At 45.9% G+C, this 22,584-nt stretch overlaps 1 protein-coding gene across 2 annotated transcripts in view; it reads right to left on the reverse strand.

The window, feature by feature from the left end:
- The window catches only part of LOC122399426 (zinc finger CCCH domain-containing protein 13), a 183,646-nt gene that overhangs the window by 125,404 nt on the left and 35,658 nt on the right, over window positions 1–22,584 (reverse strand). For both annotated transcript variants that reach the window (XM_043400103.1, XM_043400104.1), the window contains exon 3: window positions 14,391–17,839. In XM_043400103.1, the coding sequence (XP_043256038.1) occupies window positions 14,391–17,839 (3,449 nt within the window). The remainder of the gene's footprint in view (window positions 1–14,390; window positions 17,840–22,584) is intronic.

The following is a 22,584-nucleotide window of genomic DNA, read 5'->3' on the forward strand; positions in this document are numbered from 1 at the left end:
TAAAACGAACATCGCTGGGGGATTGGCGTGTTCATCTTTCGCGCTTCGTTGGCTCCAAGGGGGATCCCTGGAGATTCGACTTACGAATTACGTTCATTTTAAGAAATCATTGCTGTATTGTGAACGCGTGAGATAGTTTACGGGTGTTCTTCAGCTATCTGTTCCGCTGCCAACAAAACTGTAAATAAAAATCTTGGGGGTTTCTTCCCTCTGCGGTAAATCTTGGAATCTCTCGTCAGGAGGACAGTATCCCACACGGTTTCGAGATTTAAAGCGAGTACTCCCGAAGGATCGTTTACAGGGGACGGCGAATCACGTTTCTTCGGGTCGGTTGTAACCGCCGAAATCAATCCCTAATCGGATCGTGATACAGAACCGCGAACAGGGCCGTGATAGGTGAGCTAATAAATCGTAATAATCCCGACGTAGGTACGTCGGTGCGGCGTAGAGCAAATGCCATTAGTGTGAACTTTCGATGGAAACGGGATACGGGCTCGTGGCGGTGCACACGGCGCGGCCTGGGTGTACGTTCGTGTGTAGGTCAGCCTGTGGGTGCAATGCTGAGGAGGTGTGGGCCCTGCATACCGGCGATCTCCCTCGGAACAGAATGATCCTTTCAACGTGCGAGTAACGTGCACGCTCACACGTGTTGCGAAGGGTGTGTCTGACGCAGCGCACTTGCTCCACATACCCGGGATTCGTTGCACAAATCCTTCCATCGCGGTCTGGGGAGAAAAATGTCCCTAGATCATCGACTCGCGAAACGTACATCTTGACCACACGCTGCCATATCGGGCTAGCCAAAAAGCAATCGCGTTTATTCTCATACTTTTCTCATCTTTTGCGATGAAATCAACTACATTCCAAACGACAAATTTACTGTGTTCATGTGTATCCTGATTCGAGATTGTTTTTGGGGGAAAAATGTACAGGATTTCGTTAGCAATTCCTTCCTTGGTGTTGATTTCAATAAAATCAAAGAGGAAGAACAATAAAATGTAAAATATGAACTGTACAAAATACTGATACTAATCTAACCTCAAGAAAAAATGAAATATCGAAATATTAAACTCATAAGAAGTTACGTGTATTGGAAAATCAAAAAGGAAGAAAAATAAAGTGTAAGATATAATATTGAATCTTGCAACAACTTGTAACTCACCTATACCTTAACAAACAATTAAAAAAAGGAAAACTGAAACTAATCTAACCTCAAAAAAAAAATAAAATATCGAAATATTAATAGATATAAGTCGTACTTTACTCTATTATTCTCAAGAAGGGAGAAACCATATACAAATTAATAAAAAGTTAGGTTCATAGTGAAGAGTTGACCAATGGGAAATCGTTGACGACAAAATGGAGGCGTTTAACAACATCCTAGAAATATTCTATGCGTAACTGTGAACCATCTTTGAAAGAGGAGGCCTCTGATTTGAATAGATATAAATTAGTATAGAGTGATTGTATCATGCACAGGGCCTGGAGATCTCTTGACTTTCTCAAACTAAACGCTGAAAAGCGATTCACGAGCCTGCCTCGTCCTCCTTTCCGAGTTCCTTTAAGATGTCTTCCTCGCTGACAGCGATACAGCAATTGTAGGAGGCAATTAATTATGAATAAACGATTGTCCAATAGTGTAATGGTAACTGAAGCTTAATGGCTTCAAATTACCTGTGCAATGTGCCGTTAGTTTTAGACGTGCACGCTTCGAAGAGACCTCCCGGGAAATAATTCCGCGTTAAAGTCACGGGGCAAATAAAGGTTCTAATGGAATCGAGATTCAAAGTTTGTTCGTCTTTGAACGGTAATGCAATTAGTGGTATTGATTGCTTCAAATATCATTTCCTTGACGGTTATAGACGGGTTGACAAAGGTACGAACAATTCGCTGATTTTCAGATCGGTATTCTTCGTTCAACGATAGTCGCGTTGTTTAATTTGAAATGTTGTAAAATAACAAATTCACCGTTGAATTATCGAATATTTCAATATTCCACGCTATAATTTGAACAATTTTCGAGGACCAAAAATAGTTGACCCCTATTTTTCTGTATTGTTCATGCCGAAGAGGATGAAATCCGACCTCTAAGTAGAAGCAGTAGAATGTAGGTGTTTGTGTCAATTTCAATTAACGATACGTAATCGTTGGAATACTTTCCCGCGGCAGTGCGCGTCTTTTTGATTCCGTCCGACTGCGAAGCTGATTGGCATCGCTTTCGAATCCAAGCCGGTTACGCGATCGCGGCAAGGTTAATTCCCGGCCGCGGTGCCCGGGAACACCGGCACACATCAGCCGGAGGAATTGTTGTTGCGATCGCGCGGCAGCGATAATTTTTCAACAAGGAATCTCACAACGTGGAACAGTCGCGGCGCATTAGACACGCCCTGCATATGCATGGCGCACACGCGGATGCTGGGGCCGTGCTCGGGCGTTTTCATGGAATCTGCTCGCCGCGGAATGCCCGTGCCCGCGGGTCACCACCGTTGAGTGATTTCGCTCGGTCGGCCGGATTCCCGGTAGCCATTTCTTGCTTTCCTTTTTTTCCATTTCTTGCACTCGAGGAGCTCTCTACGCCCGACCGACGCTCGGGAATCGAAACTAACGACACCGCGTCCCCCCCGCTCGACGACGTTCGATCACTTTTGCCCAATACGTGGCTCGAGACGAGCGCCACCGGGCTACCAACGGCGGCCATCTTGAATCGTCGTGGAATTTTCACGGGGGCGCTGATTTAAAGATGCAATTATAAATAAATACCATCGATATAGGGAGCTACTTTTACATTTTATCATACCATTTAAATTTAAAGATTCTTTTTTAATTATTTTAATCAAGGTACACCGTATTTATATCCCAATTTTTCCAAGGATGGATACAGGCTTTTGTCTTTTGTTTCGAGAGTTTGTTAGAATCGACTATGGTGTTTTCAAGAATAAGGAATATTTATTTTGCCAAAAAAAAAAAACGAGAATTACTGCTATACTTTGTATAATGCTCTTCTTGTTGAGACTTTCCATTGTTATAATTCAGTGTCCTTAATAAAAATTCAGTCGATAGTTTCAAGGATGGAGTGTCTTAAATTTGTACGAAAATTATCGCGTCTCTGTCAATGGGGAATAATGAAAGGTGGACGTGTGTATTCACGGTGGGTTGCGTAACGCGACGAATGTCAATGTCTAAGCTTGACAACGGCGCAAAGGCTACCGGGGGACGGCGGGGGCGGCACGCGCAGGTATCTCAGTCTCTTTCGAGATTCATCGAACACCGCGGATGTATTTTCAGCTATCAGAGCCGGGGGATCTCCTCGGTCGACTGGTCACTCGAAAGGTTAATATGTATATCGCGATACCGGGGCGGTTTTATTAGTTCGCCGAAGTGGACGGCCGTTTATGCGAACGGCGCCGAAGAACTTTCAAAAATGCAAATGTCGCTTAAATGTCACGCCCGTCGGGACGATTTTTGCGCGAGCTTATGGAAATGCAAACGACATACACCGGCGCCAAGGTACACGTTAATATAATTAAATTTCTCTATACCGAATAGACCATGATTAAAAATTAAACGATAATTTATTATACGTAGATTACAGATCTCTAGGCAAATTCAAATTTCCATTAGTAGAATTAATGAAATGGTAGTCTTTGTCTTAACCCTTAAATATAATAATTCATATCTTACTTCGAGGATTTCTATATGCATTCTGTAGTCTCTCGAAAATTAAAATTTCCCAGTATTGGATATTATGGGATATATTAAATACATTCGTATAACGACAAACATTTATTGTCTATTGTTTTAAACATATACGTATCTAGATTTTGGATATTCCTGAATCTATCGGGTGAATTCTTTTATAGATCCACAGGTACAATAACGCCTATTCTACATTAGTCGTTTCAGTTTTGTATTGTATTTATAGGATTTCCAACACCCAGTAATCTAATTATACGTGTAGCTTCATTTGTACATATAACACAGTACACAAAAATAAATTAACAAGAATTGCAAACAGTACGGTTCACAGTAACGTTTCCAACATTGTTAAGAACAAACGGTAACTTCTTTCTGGCGGTAAAAATTCCCCCAGAATCCCGTTGCTCGGCGATCGTTCGTTCGAGTTATCGAAAAACGTCGATGGCGGATCGGGCCCGGCGATTCGAACGAAACAAAAGGCGGTCGTTTCGTTTTATGGCTATTTATTGTTAATTAGCGCAGTAAAACAAGCAGCGCCGTAGGGTTCCGCGCCTCACCTGCCGAGTTACGAGAGAGTTAATGGCCCTTTTTTCCCCACCCAGCCGCTTCCCTCGTCCCCCTCTTCTCCTGTTTACACCGTGGAATATATTGCGAAATCACCCTGAGCCCTCTCCCGCAAATACGTTCGAACGTATCCGAGGGAGCGTGAGCGAGCGTCTTTCGCACCTGGGCGTGAATCGACCGGGATATTATTGGCGCGAGCGCGTGTGCGTGCGTGGGTGTCTCGCTGTAAGGTAACGCGCGATTCCGTCTTACTTGGCTGCCAGCCAGCTACATTAAACTTAAGTACTACTTGATCAATTCGTCGCGAACGATATACGGTCACCTGCTGGGGGATGTTTTCCAGCGGATCACCAGCTCAGGGTGTTCCTATTCTCGTCTCTGTGTTATTTTTTCATTTTTATACATAACCAGAGTCGTATTTGCCCCTCCCAGCAAGTTAATCTACCCCTAACCGCTCCACACTAAGAAGGGTTTAACACTTTGACTTCCACGTCACCCATATTTGGGTGACAGAACTTTTAACAGTGGAACTGAAACAATGAATTCTCAAGTTGAAATGTTAAAGAAAATTTTAATAGGCTTCCTAAATTTTAATGAGGTTAGAAAAGTACTGTAGACAATTTTGTGCCTTTTCTATTTAGTTTGAGTTCATATTAAAATATTAAAATGCCACCAGACCCACCCCTCGCCGTTATAAGAACGAAAAAGTATTAATAACAAATTATTTAATACGTCCAGATCAATTTTAATATGATATGAAATATGATATACGGATATTCCGGTGCACAGCGTTGCACGGATTTCCTCCGTAAAAAGAACTCGAAGTGTCGCGACCGATCGGTCCGCATTCGATCCCGCGAAAAATATAAACGTATCCCCGGCAGGATTAACAATTCCTTTAATCGTAAAGTCCCTATTAAATCGTAAAACCGAATTTAGTTTACGACTGTTCGCCGTGTAAAGCCGCGCGCGTAGGAAAATAAAGGACATCGGGGGGGGGTTGTCATCAAGGGACATTCGAGGAGTCATTATCGACGAAGATGCCCGTGGAGACGATTCGCGCGATTGTCCCATAAAATCTCCCTAGCGCTTAACTATCGCCGGTTATTAACTGTTACGTAAGCGGGTTGTAGCTCCGCCCGGCGGAGCCGATACAATGCATAATAAAAGGCATAATGGGAACCAGTTTAACGTAGATTACCATCGGACACGAAAAACGCATTACGCGGCCGAGTAAACGTCCCGATAAAAATCTCAAGGTAGCGAGCCGCGAGACCCCGACCATTTGAGCGCCGCTGTAAAACAAGATCATTAATTGTAAGGGGCACGCGGACCATAGAGAGTTCGAACGGACCTCGAATTCGCCGCGAGAACCACCTGTTACCGATCGCGGAACGCGGACTTTCGCAATGATCCTTCCACCCACCGTGGGACCATGCAAATGGGATTTTACGAGCGTCTTTCACCCGCGTTGCCATTGTTACCGCTTTTCGACCTCGACTGGTATGGCCGCCGTTTGCGTCCGACCATTAATCTTTTCCCTTCTGGCCGCGAATGTCGATACGTATCCTGGTTTGCGAAATCCACGGAAAGCGATCCCTCGATGCAAACGTCAGACGTTGCACGGCCTCACCCGTTGCAGGATTTGTTAAACGGCGCGAAACAATTACCCTGACTTATTAGATAGACGATTTTATGGATAATTGTACGAAAGGTCTTGATCTCGATCGGATATTATTTTAATGCCCAAGGCATTCTGCTTTGCAATTTATTAGTGGTCTTTTTGTGAATTTTTCGGGGGAAACGATGAAATATTTTTGTATTAAGTTCCAATGCATATGTTTAGATCTATGTTTGAAGAATATCCACAATTTTTTTCGTGGGAAAATATTCGATATTTTCGAAGCTATGGTAACTTTAGTGAAGCTCCGTTACCAGGATACAAAGGCTAAGGTATAATGAATAAAATTCAACTTTGGAGGTATCAATGAATAGGTATTGTGGCGGCCAAGGCACCACATACGCCTTAGCCGTTCGAAGCCGCTACAATGTATGGTTGCACACGAGACGATGGTTGCACACGAGACGACCAGAGCCGCGTGAGCCGAAAAGCCGTTGTCGTCGTCTCTGACCGTCTTTTGTTTTTGAAGGCCTCTTGGTACGGTGGCGATGATCGTACCAGAGAGTCGAGCGTAACCCGCACCACGAGTCACGTCGTTGTACGACAGCAACAATAAAATTGTGCGGAACGGAACAGGGCGGAGTCATTACCTTCCCGATCCCACATTGGTGACCCCGACGTGATCTCGCCGCGCAAGTAAAGTTTTTTAAAGAAAATTTGGACATTTTTCGTATACGGACAATATTAGTTAGGGTAGAGAAATAAGTGTATAGTGTTAAGGACATAAGAAAAGGACACGGTCTGACAAATAGTAAGCGCGGTGTGTGTGTGCGGTGAAACTATTTTTTTTTTGTGACTAAGACTGGTAAAATGACTGACCCTAACGTTAACGCAGGGACATCCGCGGGTGTGCCGTTGGCAGTTGATCGCGTCGCTGTACGGATACCCGAGTTTTGTCCGGGAGACCCGGAGATGTGGTTTTCAATGGTAGAGAGAAGTTTTGAGGTATCCAATGTAACGTCGGAGACCACGAAATTCGGGTACATTCTCGGCGCGTTAAGTGCGCGACACGCCGCGGAAGTAAGAGACATTATCATGAATCCCCCGGCCGCGGATCCGTACACGACGCTAAAAAATGAGTTCATTCGCCGGCTTAGTGCGTCGCAGGAACAGAAAACGCGGCGGTTATTGGAACACGAGGAAATCGGGGACAGAAAACCGTCCCAATTTCTTCGTCACCTGCGCGGATTGGCCGGTACGGCTTTTTCGGACGGTGTATTGCGGACGCTTTGGATGGGCCGACTACCTGCTAATATGCAGGTGATTTTAGCCACGCAGCGGGACACCCCGCTGGATAAGGTGGCAGAGTTGGCAGACGCTGTTGCGGATACGATGACACCGCGGGTACACGTCACGGAGGCCGCGATTACGGGCGTATCTGCATCCTGCCAAATACCCCCGCCGGGCCCGAGCATCGAGGCCATGTTAAACATTAAGATGTCACAATTGGCTCTTTCCTTGAGGCAGGAAATTTCTGCCATCCGTGAATCCTTGGTGGACCAGGGGCAATCTTCCCGTCGCAGGTGGACCCACCGAAATCATCCAAACTCGCGCTACCGCAGACGATCTCTATCGCGATCGCGAGAGCGGCCCGCGGGAGGACAAATGGACCATCAAGGGAAATGCTGGTACCATTGGCGGTTCGGTCCGGCCGCGCAGAGGTGCGTTGCACCGTGCAATTGGAACGCCACGGATCAGGGAAACGACCTGGGGAGTCGTTGATGGCGGCCAGCGACACAAATCCAGCATCACGCCGCCTCTTCATCTTAGACAACAGCTCGAAGACGGAATTTTTAGTGGATACCGGGGCCGATTTGTGCGTTTTTCCGCGCCGCCTGCTAGGCGGATTGCGAGAAAGATCGGAGTACCAGCTGGCGGCGGCGAATGGGAGTGTAATTAACACCTACGGGACAGTGTCGTTAAACCTGCACCTCGGCCTACGACGGGATTTCGTGTGGCGATTCGTGGTTGCGGATGTTACAAAACCCATAATCGGGGTAGACTTTCTCGATCACTTCGATCTTATGGTGGACATCCGCAATCGTCGCCTCGTCGATCGGACCACGTCGTTAACGGTCCGCGGAACACGAGCCGAGGATGAAACGCCGTCGGTGAAGACAGTAGCAGGGACTACCGTTTACCACCAGCTCCTGATGCAGATGCCGGAACTTACACGGCCTAGCGGCACCCCGATGAGGACTACGCACCAAACGGTGCATTACATCGAGACAACCCCTGGACCACCCGTTTCCAGCAAGCCGCGGCGGCTTGCACCGGACCGGCTCAGGGCTGCCCAGAAGGAGTTCGACGCGATGGTGAAGATGGGCATCGCTTGTCCTTCGAAGAGCGCGTGGTCAGCACCCCTTCATATGGTTCCGAAGAAGGGCGAAGAAGCTTGGAGGCCTTGCGGTGACTATAGAGCGTTAAACGCACGGACAATTCCCGACCGATACCCCGTGCGTCACATTGAGGATTTTGCGCAACAACTGAGTGGCAAAAAGGTATTTTCCACAATAGATCTCGTCCGAGCTTATAATCAGATTCCGGTTGCATCGGAAGACGTCGGAAAAACGGCCATTACAACGCCGTTCGGGCTTTTTGAATTCCCGTACATGTCGTTCGGGTTACGAAATGCCGCGCAAACATTTCAGCGCTTTATCGACGAAATTTTACGCGGTTTCGATTTTTGTTACGCGTATATAGACGACATTTTGGTCGCCTCAGAATCCCAAGCCGATCACCTGCGCCATTTAGAATTATTATTTAAACGATTAAAAGATTATGGCATTGTTGTTAATCCGAATAAATGCACGTTCGGGCAGGAAGAAGTTAAATTTCTAGGCTATCGGGTAAATGAAAGCGGCACTCAACCTTTGCCCGGCAAGGTACAAGCCATAAAGTCATTTCCCCTTCCGAAAAACGCGAAGGATTTGAGGCAGTACTTGGGAATGCTTAATTTTTACCGCCGTTTTATCCCAGATGCCGCTCGCTTTCAAGCACCCTTGAACGACCTTCTAGCCGGCAATTTAAAGGGCAAGACCTCGATAGCCTGGACTTCGGAAGCGCGTCAGGCTTTTGAAAATACCAAAAATAGTTTAGCAAACGCAACCCTGCTTTCTCATCCTGCGGTCAACGCTCCATTGTCGGTTACCTGCGATGCTTCTGATTACACCGTAGGAGCTGTTTTACATCAGTGCGTCGGCAACGAACGACAACCATTAGCATTCTTTTCTAAAAAGTTAGGATCTGCCGAAAAGAAGTATTCAGCTTACGACCGGGAACTACTTTCTATCTATTTAGCAATAAAACATTTCAAACATATGCTCGAAGGCAGACATTTCACGATTTTTACAGACCATAAACCCATAACTTTCGCTTTCAAACAGAAATTAGATAAATGCTCTCCTCGACAATTCCGATACCTAGATTACATTGCGCAATTCTCTACAGATATTCAACATATTTCCGGTAAAGACAACGTCGTTGCCGATGCACTGTCCAGAGTGGAAACGGTTAACCACTCGATTAATTTCGAAGAATTGGCAAAATCGCAAGCCCAGGATGAGGAGTTGCAGTGGTTGTTGAATAGCGAATCTAGCCTGCGATTACGCAAAGTCTCCTTGCCTGGCACGTCTTCCGAAATTTTTTGCGATATTTCGACTAAGAATGTAAGACCTTATGTCACCCCTCCTTTCCGACGTGCAGTTTTTAATATGTTACATGTATTATCACATCCAGGTATTAACGCGACGATCAAGCTCATAACGCAACGTTATGTTTGGCCGTCGATTAAAAGAGATGTTCGCACGTGGACACGTTGCTGTATACCGTGCCAAAGATCAAAAATTTCCCGTCATGTGACTGCACCATTGGCTACATTTGTTAAACCTTCTGCGCGATTCGAACACATTCATTTAGACATAGTAATTTTACCGGTGTCCGAAGGTTTCAGGTATTGTCTGACCTGTGTAGACAGATATACGCGGTGGCCGGAAGCCTTCCCCATGGTCGATCAGGAGGCCCAAACCGTAGCTCGAACCTTTTATGACGGTTGGGTAGCGCGGTTTGGTGCTCCCGTACGGATTACCACCGATCAGGGTAGGCAGTTCGAATCCAAATTATTTTTTGCGCTGAACAATTTAATTGGATCCACACGCCTTCGCACAACGGCGTATCACCCAGCGGCCAATGGGATGGTAGAGCGTTTTCACCGACAGCTCAAGTCGGCTATAAGGTGCCACGGATCCGACAGGTGGACAGAAATACTTCCGACGGTTCTACTCGGTATTCGTTCCGCCTGGAAAGAAGACCTCGGCGCTACCTCAGCGGAATTAGTTTATGGCGAGCCATTAAGATTACCGGGAGAGTTCTTGTCTTCGCATTCAGCGGAAGGCACAGAAAATGCTTCCGATTTTACTAATAGACTACGCAACCATTTTTCTAAATTGAGTCCCTCTAATGCATCACGCCATTCCGTTAATCGTACATTCGTTTTCAAAGATCTTAGCAGTTCAACACATGTTTTCATCCGAACAGATTCAGCCAAAACTATTTTACAACCCGCTTATGAAGGTCCATACGCCGTAGTGCGCCGAGGCGAAAAAACATTTACAATAAACATTAGAGGTAAGGAAATAAATATATCAATTGAAAGGCTAAAGCCTGCTTATATGCTAGCAGAAAACAGACCGGATCCCGTGAGCATAGAAAATCAGCCGGTCACACAAACAAACGTACCTGACAATGCGCCGGTTATACAGCAACGTGTTACGCGTTCAGGTAGACGCGTACGTTTTCCCGAGCGATTTCAAATTACGCGGTAGTACTTAAGGCTTGCGCATTATTATAATAAGTATCATATACCATTTATTTTTTTCCATCACTTTTATGTACTTTCATGTATTTTTAGGTATTACGTATTATATATTAAACTCCATGTAAATTCCTTTTTTTTTCAACTCTGTTCAAATACTGTAATGTAAATCTTAGTTAGGATAACGTATTTTATATAATAGAGTAAATGGTAGTGGTAATGTAGTCGGTCAATTTTTCGTAATTGTGCCAATTACTGGCAGGGGGGTAGTGTGGCGGCCAAGGCACCACATACGCCTTAGCCGTTCGAAGCCGCTACAATGTATGGTTGCACACGAGACGATGGTTGCACACGAGACGACCAGAGCCGCGTGAGCCGAAAAGCCGTTGTCGTCGTCTCTGACCGTCTTTTGTTTTTGAAGGCCTCTTGGTACGGTGGCGATGATCGTACCAGAGAGTCGAGCGTAACCCGCACCACGAGTCACGTCGTTGTACGACAGCAACAATAAAATTGTGCGGAACGGAACAGGGCGGAGTCATTACCTTCCCGATCCCACAGTATCAATGAATTCACCCACTACTCCTTCTATTAGGGTAGTTCCATTTCTTTTATCGTATCAAAAATCATGGACATTCTGAGAGCGTTTCATTTCTCAATTTTAAACAATTTTATACCGAAATTATCAAACGATCGCGTTTATATTTTTACAGTTTGTGGGTCTCGTTGCGTCCATCCACGTGTAATTTTTTCAGATTTTTCGAAGCGGTGGAACATAGTTAAAAAAATTAAAATGACACCAATCGAATACAAACAATTCGTATCGTTCGAAAGAACGCTAAACTCCAACCCTCCTCTAACCTTAAATTGAGGAATCACTTTGAAACTTTCTCTCGTCCAGACGAAAGATAGAATCCGTGACCAGGGTGGATTATGTTACCAAAGTATTACACCGGCGATTTACAGAAATTAAATTTAATATTTGCGAACGTTTAACGGCGCAGTATATAATCCCGATGCCCGAAGGGGTTAAGGCGCTAACAGTTACTCGGCCAACATGTATATTTCATCCCGGCGCATCTTTCTCCCGGAATAAACGAATCGGACACGATTTCAGATAGTACTTTCTAGCGACTCATTCCGTACACGCATCGTGTTATCCGACCTTGATGAACTTTCGTCTTCACCTAACGGGAGAGATCGCAGCCCAATAAGCGCGACGAACTTCCACCGTGGAAGACGGATGTTCTCGGTACGGTTATAAACTGGGGAATTATTTATCATACGAGTTAAATGTTACGTACGATAAATCTTACGCGCGGGCACACTTTCCGAGAGAATGCAGCTGACTTTTACATCGATGATCGTTTGAGCACTATATCATCGTTCTTCGTACGGGAGCCTGGACACTGAGAGCTCCGTTACCAAGCCTTAGGCCGCCAGTCTGCTTGAGCCTGACGCTCGTAACTGGTAGTCGGTAAAATCTGGATCTAACTGAATCTTGGTTGCAAACCTTCTATAATACCGATACTTTTTATAGAAGATTTAGTTATGAGTTTAATAGGTTTCGGATTGGTTAAATCGTTGAATTTGGTCTGTGTAACGATACTTCACGCGCTCGCCACCAGAGGGCTACGCGCAACTTATCTCTCTCGCAAGCACTCCATTTATTCTTTCATATACGCTCCTCGACCGACCATTAAACGTCCCCTTTCCTCTGACAGATAGAGGGAAAATAAGATATGAATTAAATTGAATCAAAGTAGTATAAATATATATGCACTCAAGTTTTATATAATATATATTTTTATAGTAGATTACTTAACAAAAGGAAAATGTTATTGAAATGTAAACATTTAAGTGCGCCATCAAAAAGATTACAATAAATCTAAACCTGAGATTTTATATTTTTAATGTATACCTTATCCCAACAAAAATGTAAATATTAATTTCAATTATTCACTAAATAATTCACAAATATTTCCTCTACCTGTCCTGTATATATCAATTAAAAGAAAAACTTCTATTGTATCAATATAAATATATTGAATTTTATGATAATGTTAAGAGGGGGACGATCCTGTGAAAATGAATTGCCAGTAATTTTTAAAATTTTGAAACGAAGCATTTCTGACGCTTTGCAATTAATTTTGTGATTCCCCGGAAGCGTTGTGAAAGGTTGCAGGGAAGGTGCCGCCTCGTTTCCACTTACGAGCGTGATAAATACTCCGAAAAACGTTTCCGTTGCGTGGGCGGGAGCGCGATTCAGGTATACGCTGTCCACCGGTGCGGATACTTTCCACCGGCTGGTGTACAGTTAGGCGTGACGCAACCGCGCACTCGGGAACGGTATGAGATCCCAATTATCGAATGCTTCCGGTTTCTAAGGGTCTTACATTTACTCGGAACAACGCCTAGCCAGGCTTGGAACGACGAACGCTGGGGGGACGAGGCACCGTTGCGCGGCAAGAAAAGTTGATTTGCGGTCGCCGTGTGCTTAAATAAATTACTTTCTAATTGAAAGATACGCGTTTCGCTAACGTATGGCTCGGGAAATTTTATTTTTGCAATAAGAAAAGCCAATTAGATCGAACCGCACAAAGTGGCGCGTATGCATTTAGAAATCTCCGGAGGCTGTCTTTGCGCAACACTTCGAATCCTTGCGTGACTTACGGATGATCGAACTGTTAGGTACATTCGTGTCACTTGTTCTCGATTGGCGTCCGCGTTCCAATTAATTAAATCGTAATTTTCTCATAAAAAAATATATTGTTATCTTCCCTATGGCGGGACTAATTGTTTCCGTGATTTGCAGCAACATGGATGCTACCAGGATGGCCTGGAGGGTTATGATCGACCTTGTCTACTTCCCAGGAAACTATTAGATCGTCTCATGCGTTCGATACTTTGAGATTGACGAGGATAAAATTTGTAATTTAATAGACAACAAAATTTGTCATTTCAGGGGACTTTTGAAATTTTAAATTAACATCAAGAATTCATAGAAATTTGAAACAAATAGACTAAATTATTTTTAACTTTAGCAGGCTAAAAAAAAATAGAAAGAATAATGATTTTGACTTCATCGTAGTACAAGCTATAGCGACACATGTACTGAAGGTGCATGCTAAATTCGAACGAAATCGGTCAAGTAGATCTTGAGATAACATGGAAGCCAATTCAGAAAAGATAGTTTTCAGAGAAAGTGTAAGAAAATAAAAAACAAAAATCTAATTTTTTGACGGTTCACAGTAGAAGACCCCCTTAAATAGTCGACGAGGTCCCTCATTAAAGATGCGCCAGGTACGCGGCCCTGTCCATCAAAGGCATTCCACGTGTTATTGCGGAAGTGGTCGTTCGAGGATCGTAAGAAACCGTCCGCGGTGATCCACGACGATCGGATAAGACCGTGGATCGCGGTTGTAAAAGAAGTTCATAAGGCTTCGGATTATACGACTGTCACGGGCTATCTATCTTGCCCGATACGCGGTGATTTCCGTCTTTCAAAACGAAGCATAAAGAGATAGCTGCGGAGGCTACTATTTGTCGTAAAGATTCGCTTCCCGGACGGAGGCGAGCGCTCGTGGTCCGCGTGGCACTCGTTCGACCTCAAAGCCGGATAACAAAGAGTCCCCTTACCTGATTGATGTCGCTGCCCAAGTCCCTGGCGCTCTTGGCACTCCTCAGCTGATCGCCGCGGTACTCCCTGTACCTCATCGTTACTTCGTCGTCCGTCAGCGCGCCGCTGCTGCTGCTCCTCGCGTTCTTCTTGTTCTTCTCCTCCTTCGTCTTCTTCTCCTTCTTGCTGAACAGCTGCTTCACCTTGCTCATGGTACCGCTCTTCTTGGCCGCCTTCTTCTCGTACTTTTTATCGGCGCCGGACGGCGGTTTCGCGGTGACCGGCGCTGACTTGGCGACGTCGTTCGTATACTTGTCGTACTTCCGTTGCTCGGACGGCGTCAGGTTCATGTTACGATCGGTGTGCCTGCGCTCGTGCTTGATGAACTGCCTGGTGACGAATCCCTCGTCCTCGGACTCGATCTGCTCCCGTCTGTCCACCTCCTGGGAGTCGCGTCTGTAATCGTTCTCGATGCCGGAGTCGGCCAGACGATCCTTCCGATCGGAATCGCTGAGACGCGTCTCGCGGTGACGGCGCTCGGTGTGCGCTCTGGTCTCCTGCCTGATGTGCCTGGACTTGCCGCCCTCGTGGAAGGCTCTAGGTGGCCGGGTCGGGCTCTCGTCGAACGGCTCCAATCGTCCGACGGACGCCTTCGCGCGCGGACTCTCCCTGGCGTCCGAGTCGTCGAAATAGTCCAACCGGTTGCGCGACCTCCTCAGAGGCTTCTTCGGGTCCTCGTCCAGCTTTCGGTGCTCCTTTCTGAGGGTGCGCGAGGACTCGTCGTTCCGGGTCTCGCAACGGATCGAGTCCCTGGCCGTGGTGTCGGAATCGTAACGGCTGGAGTTGTAGCCGCCGCGGTCGGTGCGTATCCTGGGCGGGGAGCTGTCGTAGTCGTCGTGGGCCGGATGCTTGCTGCTGGTGTACCGCTGGGTGGTGCGCGTCTCCTTGTAATACTTGGACTCCAGTTGGCTGCTCGTCAGCTGCGATATGTCCGTGTCGTAGTCGTCGTTCGGGCCCTCTCTCAAGCTGTCCAGATGACGTTTGGCGAACGGCGACCTCTCCTTCCTACCGTTTATCGTGGGACTGTTCATCAGCGGGCGACGCATGTCCCTGGCGTTCACGTAGTCCGCCCTGCTGGTCAGGTTCTCGTGCGATCTGGTCGTGTACTCGCTCCTCAACGCTCTGACTCTCGCGTTCTCCCCGATCTCGTCCAGACGCTGCGTCGACTTGCTCATGCCCCGTATCGACTCCAAGTTCTTCTTCTTCAGCGGCGCGTAGGCGTCGCGCGGTCGCGCGTCGCGGTCCAAGAAGTCGTCGCTCTTGGAGAATTTCCTCTCGTTGGCGAGCTTCTTCGCGATTATGGGCGAGGAGAGTACGTGACGATGGTTCTCCTTGGACTCGCCGCGGTAACGATGCCCGACCGGGGTCTCGACCGGATGGAAATTGGACACCTTGTACGGGGTGCTGGTGTTCCCGACCGCTTGGAATCTCTCGTCCGGGCTGGTCCTGCTTCTGTCGCTGAGGAACGGCTTGAAATCGTCCGCGTAACCCTCGTGCGTCCGCGTCTCGACTATGTACTTGTCCCCGTACTTGTCCGTCCTGGTCTCCACCTTGTAACCGTCCCTCGGTTTCGTGTCTATGTAGCCGTCGTTCGGTATTTTGTTCGTGATCTTTTTCTCGTATCCGTACACCTTCCCGTTATCCTCGTGTATCTCCTTCTCGAATATGTACTTCTCGCCGTTGCTGTTGGTGCGTGTCTCCGTTATGTAGGTATCCATGTAACGTTTCGGTGACGCGACGCGATTCGGCGTAACCGGGGACGGCACTATCGGCTTATCGATGATCTCGTGTTCCGACTTCTTGATCGGTACGTTCGCGGTGTTCTTCGCGGCGAACATCTCGTCCGCCTGCAGCCGCAGCTTGATCCTGGACTCGAGCAGGTCGCGTCTGGCGCTCAGCTCGGACGTCTTGTTCGATATACCGGACTTGGGCTGCCTGGCGTCCGTCCCGTCCGCCCTGCTCCTACCGGAAGTATCGACGAACACCGTCGACGTGTACTTCTCCGGTTTGTCGTACAGCCGCCGGTCGATCTCGTCGAACTCGTGGCGTCGTTTCGCCTCCGTGTTCCTCGACGCGTAGTCCTGCGTGCCGGCGTAATGGCCGGGGAAGTGCGCGGCGACATTCTTGAACGCGTTGATCTCATTGTTGCGCCTCAGGTCGCTGCTGTACGAGTAATCCGTCCTGCGGTACTCCTTCTCCGCGGGGCTGTTCTCCCGCGACGAGTCCTTCCTCTCGAGACCGAGACCCTCGTCGCTGTCCGAGTGGCTCCTCTGCGCCTTCTTCTTATCGGTCTGCACCTGGGCGTAAATCACGTTTGTCTGCGGGGGCGGCGGGCTGCACGACTCGTTCGGTCTCGTGTACGAGAACGGCCGGTTGTTGTTGTGACCGAATCCGGGCCCGGGCGAGACCATCGTTCTGGTCAGCTGCGGCGGGGGCGAACGATCGTTGGATAATCGGTGAATCATCTTGTGTATCGTTGACTCCTCGTCGCGTTGCTGTAGATCGTATCTGCTGCTGTGCAGCATGCTACTCGCGCCGACCTTGTCTACTTCGTCGAGCCCGGTGTCCTTTGCTGGTGAAGGGGTCCGGGTTACCTTCTCTTTCCTCTCTGCCCCCTCCTCTCCGATCTTGTTATCGTCCTCTAGCACGATAGGTATGCGTCTTACGGTCGACTTGTTCGCTCTCCTCGGCGATATCGGCGGCTTGCTCGCTTCCGTTCCCTCGAAACTCTCGCCGATTTCCCTCACCGTTTCCACGGCATCGAACTCCTCCTGCTTGGACTTCTTCGCCCCCGGTACGCTCGCGTTCTCGTTCACCGCGACTCTGCCGAAGTGAAACGGCGGCTGATCGACGTGCGGCGACGCCTCGATTATCGGCGACAACTGCTTCTTGGCGCGTACGCTGCTCAGATGGGATCCCTCGCTATCGCTGCCGCTTCTCTTGCGGTGCGATCGCGTCGCGGTGCCGGCGTCGCTCGCGCTACGACCGACCGGCTTCCTCTTTCGTTCCAACTTCGGCGAGAATAGCTTGGCTAGCGCGCCCTTCTTCAGCTTCTTCGAGCCAGCATCGCTCGCGCTTCTCTCCAGTGCTTTCTTCTTCGGTCTCGGTGTACCGACGAGGTCCCCGCTCGTCGTAGACCCGATCTCCTCGCTCCTGCGTCTCACATCGAGCGGCAGCTCCGGCCTCTTCTTGTTACGACGCGCCGGGAGTGTGCTGAACCGACCGGGCAATCGTCTGTTGTCCTGGGCGACGCAGTGAAGGCTGCCCGCTTGTTGAAGCACGAGGGCCGCCTCCTGTGCTAGGTCCTCCTTGCTCCTAGACGCTATGCTCTCTTTGTGGACGGGGGTGGCGATCAACCTGCCTTCGCCATCTCCTGCGAGTGCCGCGGTCACGCGGGGTGCTCCACGTCCTGAAACATTTCAAAGTTACACGGTTTCAATCAACCATCGCCCCGACAGTGGCCAACGAAAGTATTACAAAGCTTGCAAGGAGAGTGCAAGTCCCACCGATTTGGCTGAAACTTTCCACGTTTGTACATTTGGTCACGTAGGCCAAGAAAATGTACCATTATAGGTGCAACTACTCAATAGTTTTTGACATTTTTGAAGTTTTTGAAGCACTGTTGTGGTTTACCACTCTCCTTGTTAGATCTACGAACTTTAGCACATTGAACGAGTATGTTAGAATAGAGTGTTTAAAACGAAATGTATCTATAGCAAGAGGAAAGTCTCAGGATCGTGTTAGCGAAATTAGAAAATAATTCTTAATTTTTAATATTACTATTATCAACATATTAATTTCTGGGGAATAGGTAAAAGAGTGAAATCTAGATAAAATTTTATTTCACCATTAGAGGTTTTTTATGTAATTTTTCAATAAGACCAAGGTTTCAGGTGCATTTTGCTTTCCATTATTACCGATAGTTTGAAATTACGTAGTTTTATTTCCTCCCATCCTCTACCGTAATTTGCTATTCCTCTCGAACAAACTGGTACATCGAATAAAGGGGAAGAACTCGAAAATATCGCGTTAAGTGGAAATTTCCACGTGGAGCGGTCGCTGGCGAAAATAATAAGGTTTAAATGACACCAAGAGACTAATATGTTTCTCCGTAATTTTCTCTCTTAATTCTCCCTTGAATTAACCTCAGTAGTAAATCGTTCGAGCATTAACTGTCCTTTTTCACCGCGGTGTGGTAATTTCCGACTCTGCTTCCTCCTAATTGCTATGCAATTATAGTCGCGCTGAGGATGGAAAGAAATAATTATCATTCGTTTCGACTGACACTATCAATCTATTAAGCGCTACTAACGTTACTCGAATTTCAGTCTCGTTTATTCGGATGATGATCGTTATTCCAAATTAACTCCGGCGGCAAAAGGTTTCCGTTCCGAGTAACAACAAAGCGTCTAAAAAAAAAGAAACGCGAAAAGAAGTTTAATCTCGACGAGGAGTCCCGGGGGCTAATTAAGAACAACGAATGCAGAAAAAATAAAGAACCTCGAGCAGAAGTAATTTTAATCGCAAAGTCGGAACAAGCGCCCGACGACGATCCCTTTTTTCCGCCGAGAGGACAAAAAACTGCATCGGAACAAACACGCGGAATATGCCGCGAGTTCGAGTCGTCGCGGCTTAACGAACGAATCGGAAATCACGGGATTTTAATTGGACGGAGATCGTTCGAAAATCACGTCCATTAGGAGGCGGACAGACGTGGCCGAATTAATACGATCGCTGATGATATCGAAGAAACTTCAACTTCGTTGGTCAATGTTTAGCTATAAGTGTTACACGAATTTAATCTGTTTCGCGATGTCTAATAAATTGGAGCAAAAATTGGTTTGAAATTTTAAGTATAGGTTTTAAATAACTTCTTTTTTTTTATTAAAATAACGTAAATGTACCACCATAGTCTGGAAACAATCGTTGAGATTAAGACAAAACCTACCGTGATCCGTCAAATAACTGTTTTTTTAATTTCGTTTAGAATTTCTAGTACACAATATTATTTTAGCGCCATTTAACTTCACGATTCTTCTTATAGTATAGGTACAATGAATTTTTCAATATTCACTTGTATTCTTATTGTTTGTTTTCTGAGAGAACACGACTAGTTGAACGATTTATATTTAGACGCGTGCAGTTCCGAAACTACTAGTGTTTTATTAATAATTGAGGCATTGTTAGAAGCGGCGAACCTTCCCCTTTAAAATGGTTTTTGGTTTTTGTCGATCGGACTTTCCGTTCTCGAGATATCGTAATTTATGTGGAAGGGTATTTTTCTTAATTTGATTATCTCTGTCTCCGTCTGGCGCGTCGCGTCACGTGCGCGGTCAATGACCTCGCGATGTAAACAATGAAACGTAAACAAACGTTTCGGAAATTAAAATCGCTATATCTCCGGAACTAATAATGCTATCGACTCGTTCGAACGCTCATTTTAAAGGGCATTCCATCCTCTATCCAATGCACGTAACTGCTTTTATAATTTATTTTGTCTTCTATGTTTATTTTGAGATTTACTTTGACGTTACATACCTAAAGAAGTTTCAACAATTCCAATTGATCGTACGACTGGTATACAATAAAACTAGATCATAAATTGTTTATATAATTGAAAATGAATTTAAATTTGTATACAGAGACGATCCATGATGATCCAGAGACCAATCAGACCCGCATTCTTTTCGCTAGTCAACTTCTCACGGACGCACAGTACATTTCTATATTTTTTAACTAATGATAGAAAATCAAAGTAAGGAGATATTATTCTAATTTTCATTAGCTAGAACCAAATCAACTCTGACGTTTTAATCTGTTTGAACGAGCACGTCGAAGGCATCGTTTGAATTACGACGCCCGACTTTCGCTATTCGGTGTTCGTTTTCTTTACGTCGGATAATGGAAATCGTGGTTTAATTTAAAATTCAGCTCGTACGCTCGTGCAGAGACGTAATACGCAATTTGACCTTTTCGACGGTGCACACGCCTTATAAACTCGGTACGCGGAGCGCCGATCGGAGCACAGGAAATCGGCCAAACAGACCCGGGGTTCTAAGTTCAACGAGCGTGTGTATTCGATGAAACGTGTGTTACGTTAAGGCACCGATTCATCCGCGAACGGCGAATCGTATTTCAGCTCTGTACAATCATCGTTCCATTTCCAGCACACGATTTCCTTCGCGTACGACGTACGACTCGTTAGATAATTAATGACGTGTTCCGTGGCGAAACCTTTTACCGAGAGACCAAGTTGAATCGTAATTACACTACTTCTAGCGACTTGCTTTCTATAATTACTATTCTAAATTTGTCGAACGATAGAATTGATGCATCGAAACGGGCTTTAACCAGAGGGGAGTCGAAAAATCCCAAGTGAAAGGGAGAATAAATCGAAACGAACGTAACAATAGGAAATTTTTTTCAATTGCTTTCGCGGGAATCATAAGAACGTCTCGCGAGCACCGGCAAACCATTGTCGTGCATTTTTTTTACAGAGGTGAAATACTGTGGGAAAGAAAAGTTGTCCACCGTCGGATCCGCGTCAGATTCCGCGAGATCCTTTCGGTGTTTTCCGCGGGATAATTAAACCGAGAAAAGTCCGTGTTTGATTTAATCTCCGCTTCATATTACGTCCTCGCGTACACCGCGAGCGAAGGTAATCACTCGATGCTCTCAACAAATATCATGTACCAGTGACCTTTCCATAATCGTGTACCTTCCACGACCAGAACCCCGATGCACGTTTCTCCGCGGAAATTAATTGACGTGCCAACGACGGGAACCATTTTTACGAGATTCGTTTTGCACCGGCGGATAACTCGAGGGACCTCGTATGTACATACGTTTTCTTTGATAATTTTTCCAAACCGTGGCTGACCCTTCCATGCGAGGTTAGTTAATTAGCTTGTCCACGTCGAGGACTGTCTGAGGGGGATATCGACGGAAACGGATGCAATTCGAGTTTGAAGCACGATTTAAAATGTAAACTGTATATCACAAAGTTCTTGCTTTGGGGAACGCTGTGAATAAAATCTACGATATCTTTCTTAATGTTGGTTCTATTGCAAATATGCACATGATGCAAATTATTGCATAATAAATTTGCAATTTATTTTATTCTATACGAATTTTCGATAAAATTTATAGTGATTGAGATATCGATGCTTCGTTGTTCTATCATTCTCGAATTTTTTTCTAGAAAGTGGGTAGGATTTCGGGGGTATATCTATTAACCAAAAATGATTGTAATTGACCCCTGCAACCGAAAATAATTTTTCCAGAACGATTTGAAATTTTTCTTTTTCGTCGAAAAATTTAGGCATCTTCTCGAATTTTTTTCTCGAAAATGCGTAGGATTTCGGGGGTATGTCTAATGACTAAAATTGATTGTAATTGAGCCCTGCAATCGAATATAATTTTTTTAGAATGATGTGAAAAATTTTTATTTCGCCGTAAAATTTCACACCTTCTCGAATTTTTTTCTTGAAAATGCGTAGGATTTCGGGGATATGTCTATTCACCAAAAATGATTATAATAGACCCCCGTAGCCGAAAATAATTTTTCCAGACCGATTTGAAATTTTTGAATTTAATTGTTAATAACTTTCTAACGAAGCCTCCATCAACAAACTGATATTCTTGATTTTCTTCTTATTTTGGCCCCTAGAATCTCCCATTAAAATTTTTCCCAGGAGTGAACACCCTGTATAGTACAAAAAAAAAAATTTATTAAATAAATAATAATTGTATACTGGATATGTTTCGTAAAAACGTGGAAAGAAGATACGATAGAAGTTTGCACGAACTTGTTTCATCACTTTGTGCACTGATTCTTAATGGCCACGTTTTATGAAACATGCTGATGTATCGATAAACGTGTTGCAGGGTATCAATTAATCAAAGCGATTATGAACATGGAAATTAACCGTAATTAAAAGAACGCCCGCCTCCCCATAACCAGAGGTGAACGAGCTAATGATCCCGCGGCGCGATCGTTGACGGATTTACAGCGTCATTGTCGCGGTTTCACGAGCCGGAGCTGCTACGGGCGACCTCATTGGGGGGAACATCTTGTCGAGGTCATCGACGAGGACCCCGGGAACGAGGTCGCAGTCAGGATTAGCGTTTCTGTTCGCCTACTAAAGCACCGTA

The sequence above is a fragment of the Colletes gigas genome, unplaced genomic scaffold, assembly GCF_013123115.1.
Source record: "Colletes gigas isolate AHSC1104 unplaced genomic scaffold, ASM1312311v1 Colletes_gigas_Sc00013, whole genome shotgun sequence".
NCBI lineage: Eukaryota > Metazoa > Arthropoda > Insecta > Hymenoptera > Colletidae > Colletes > Colletes gigas.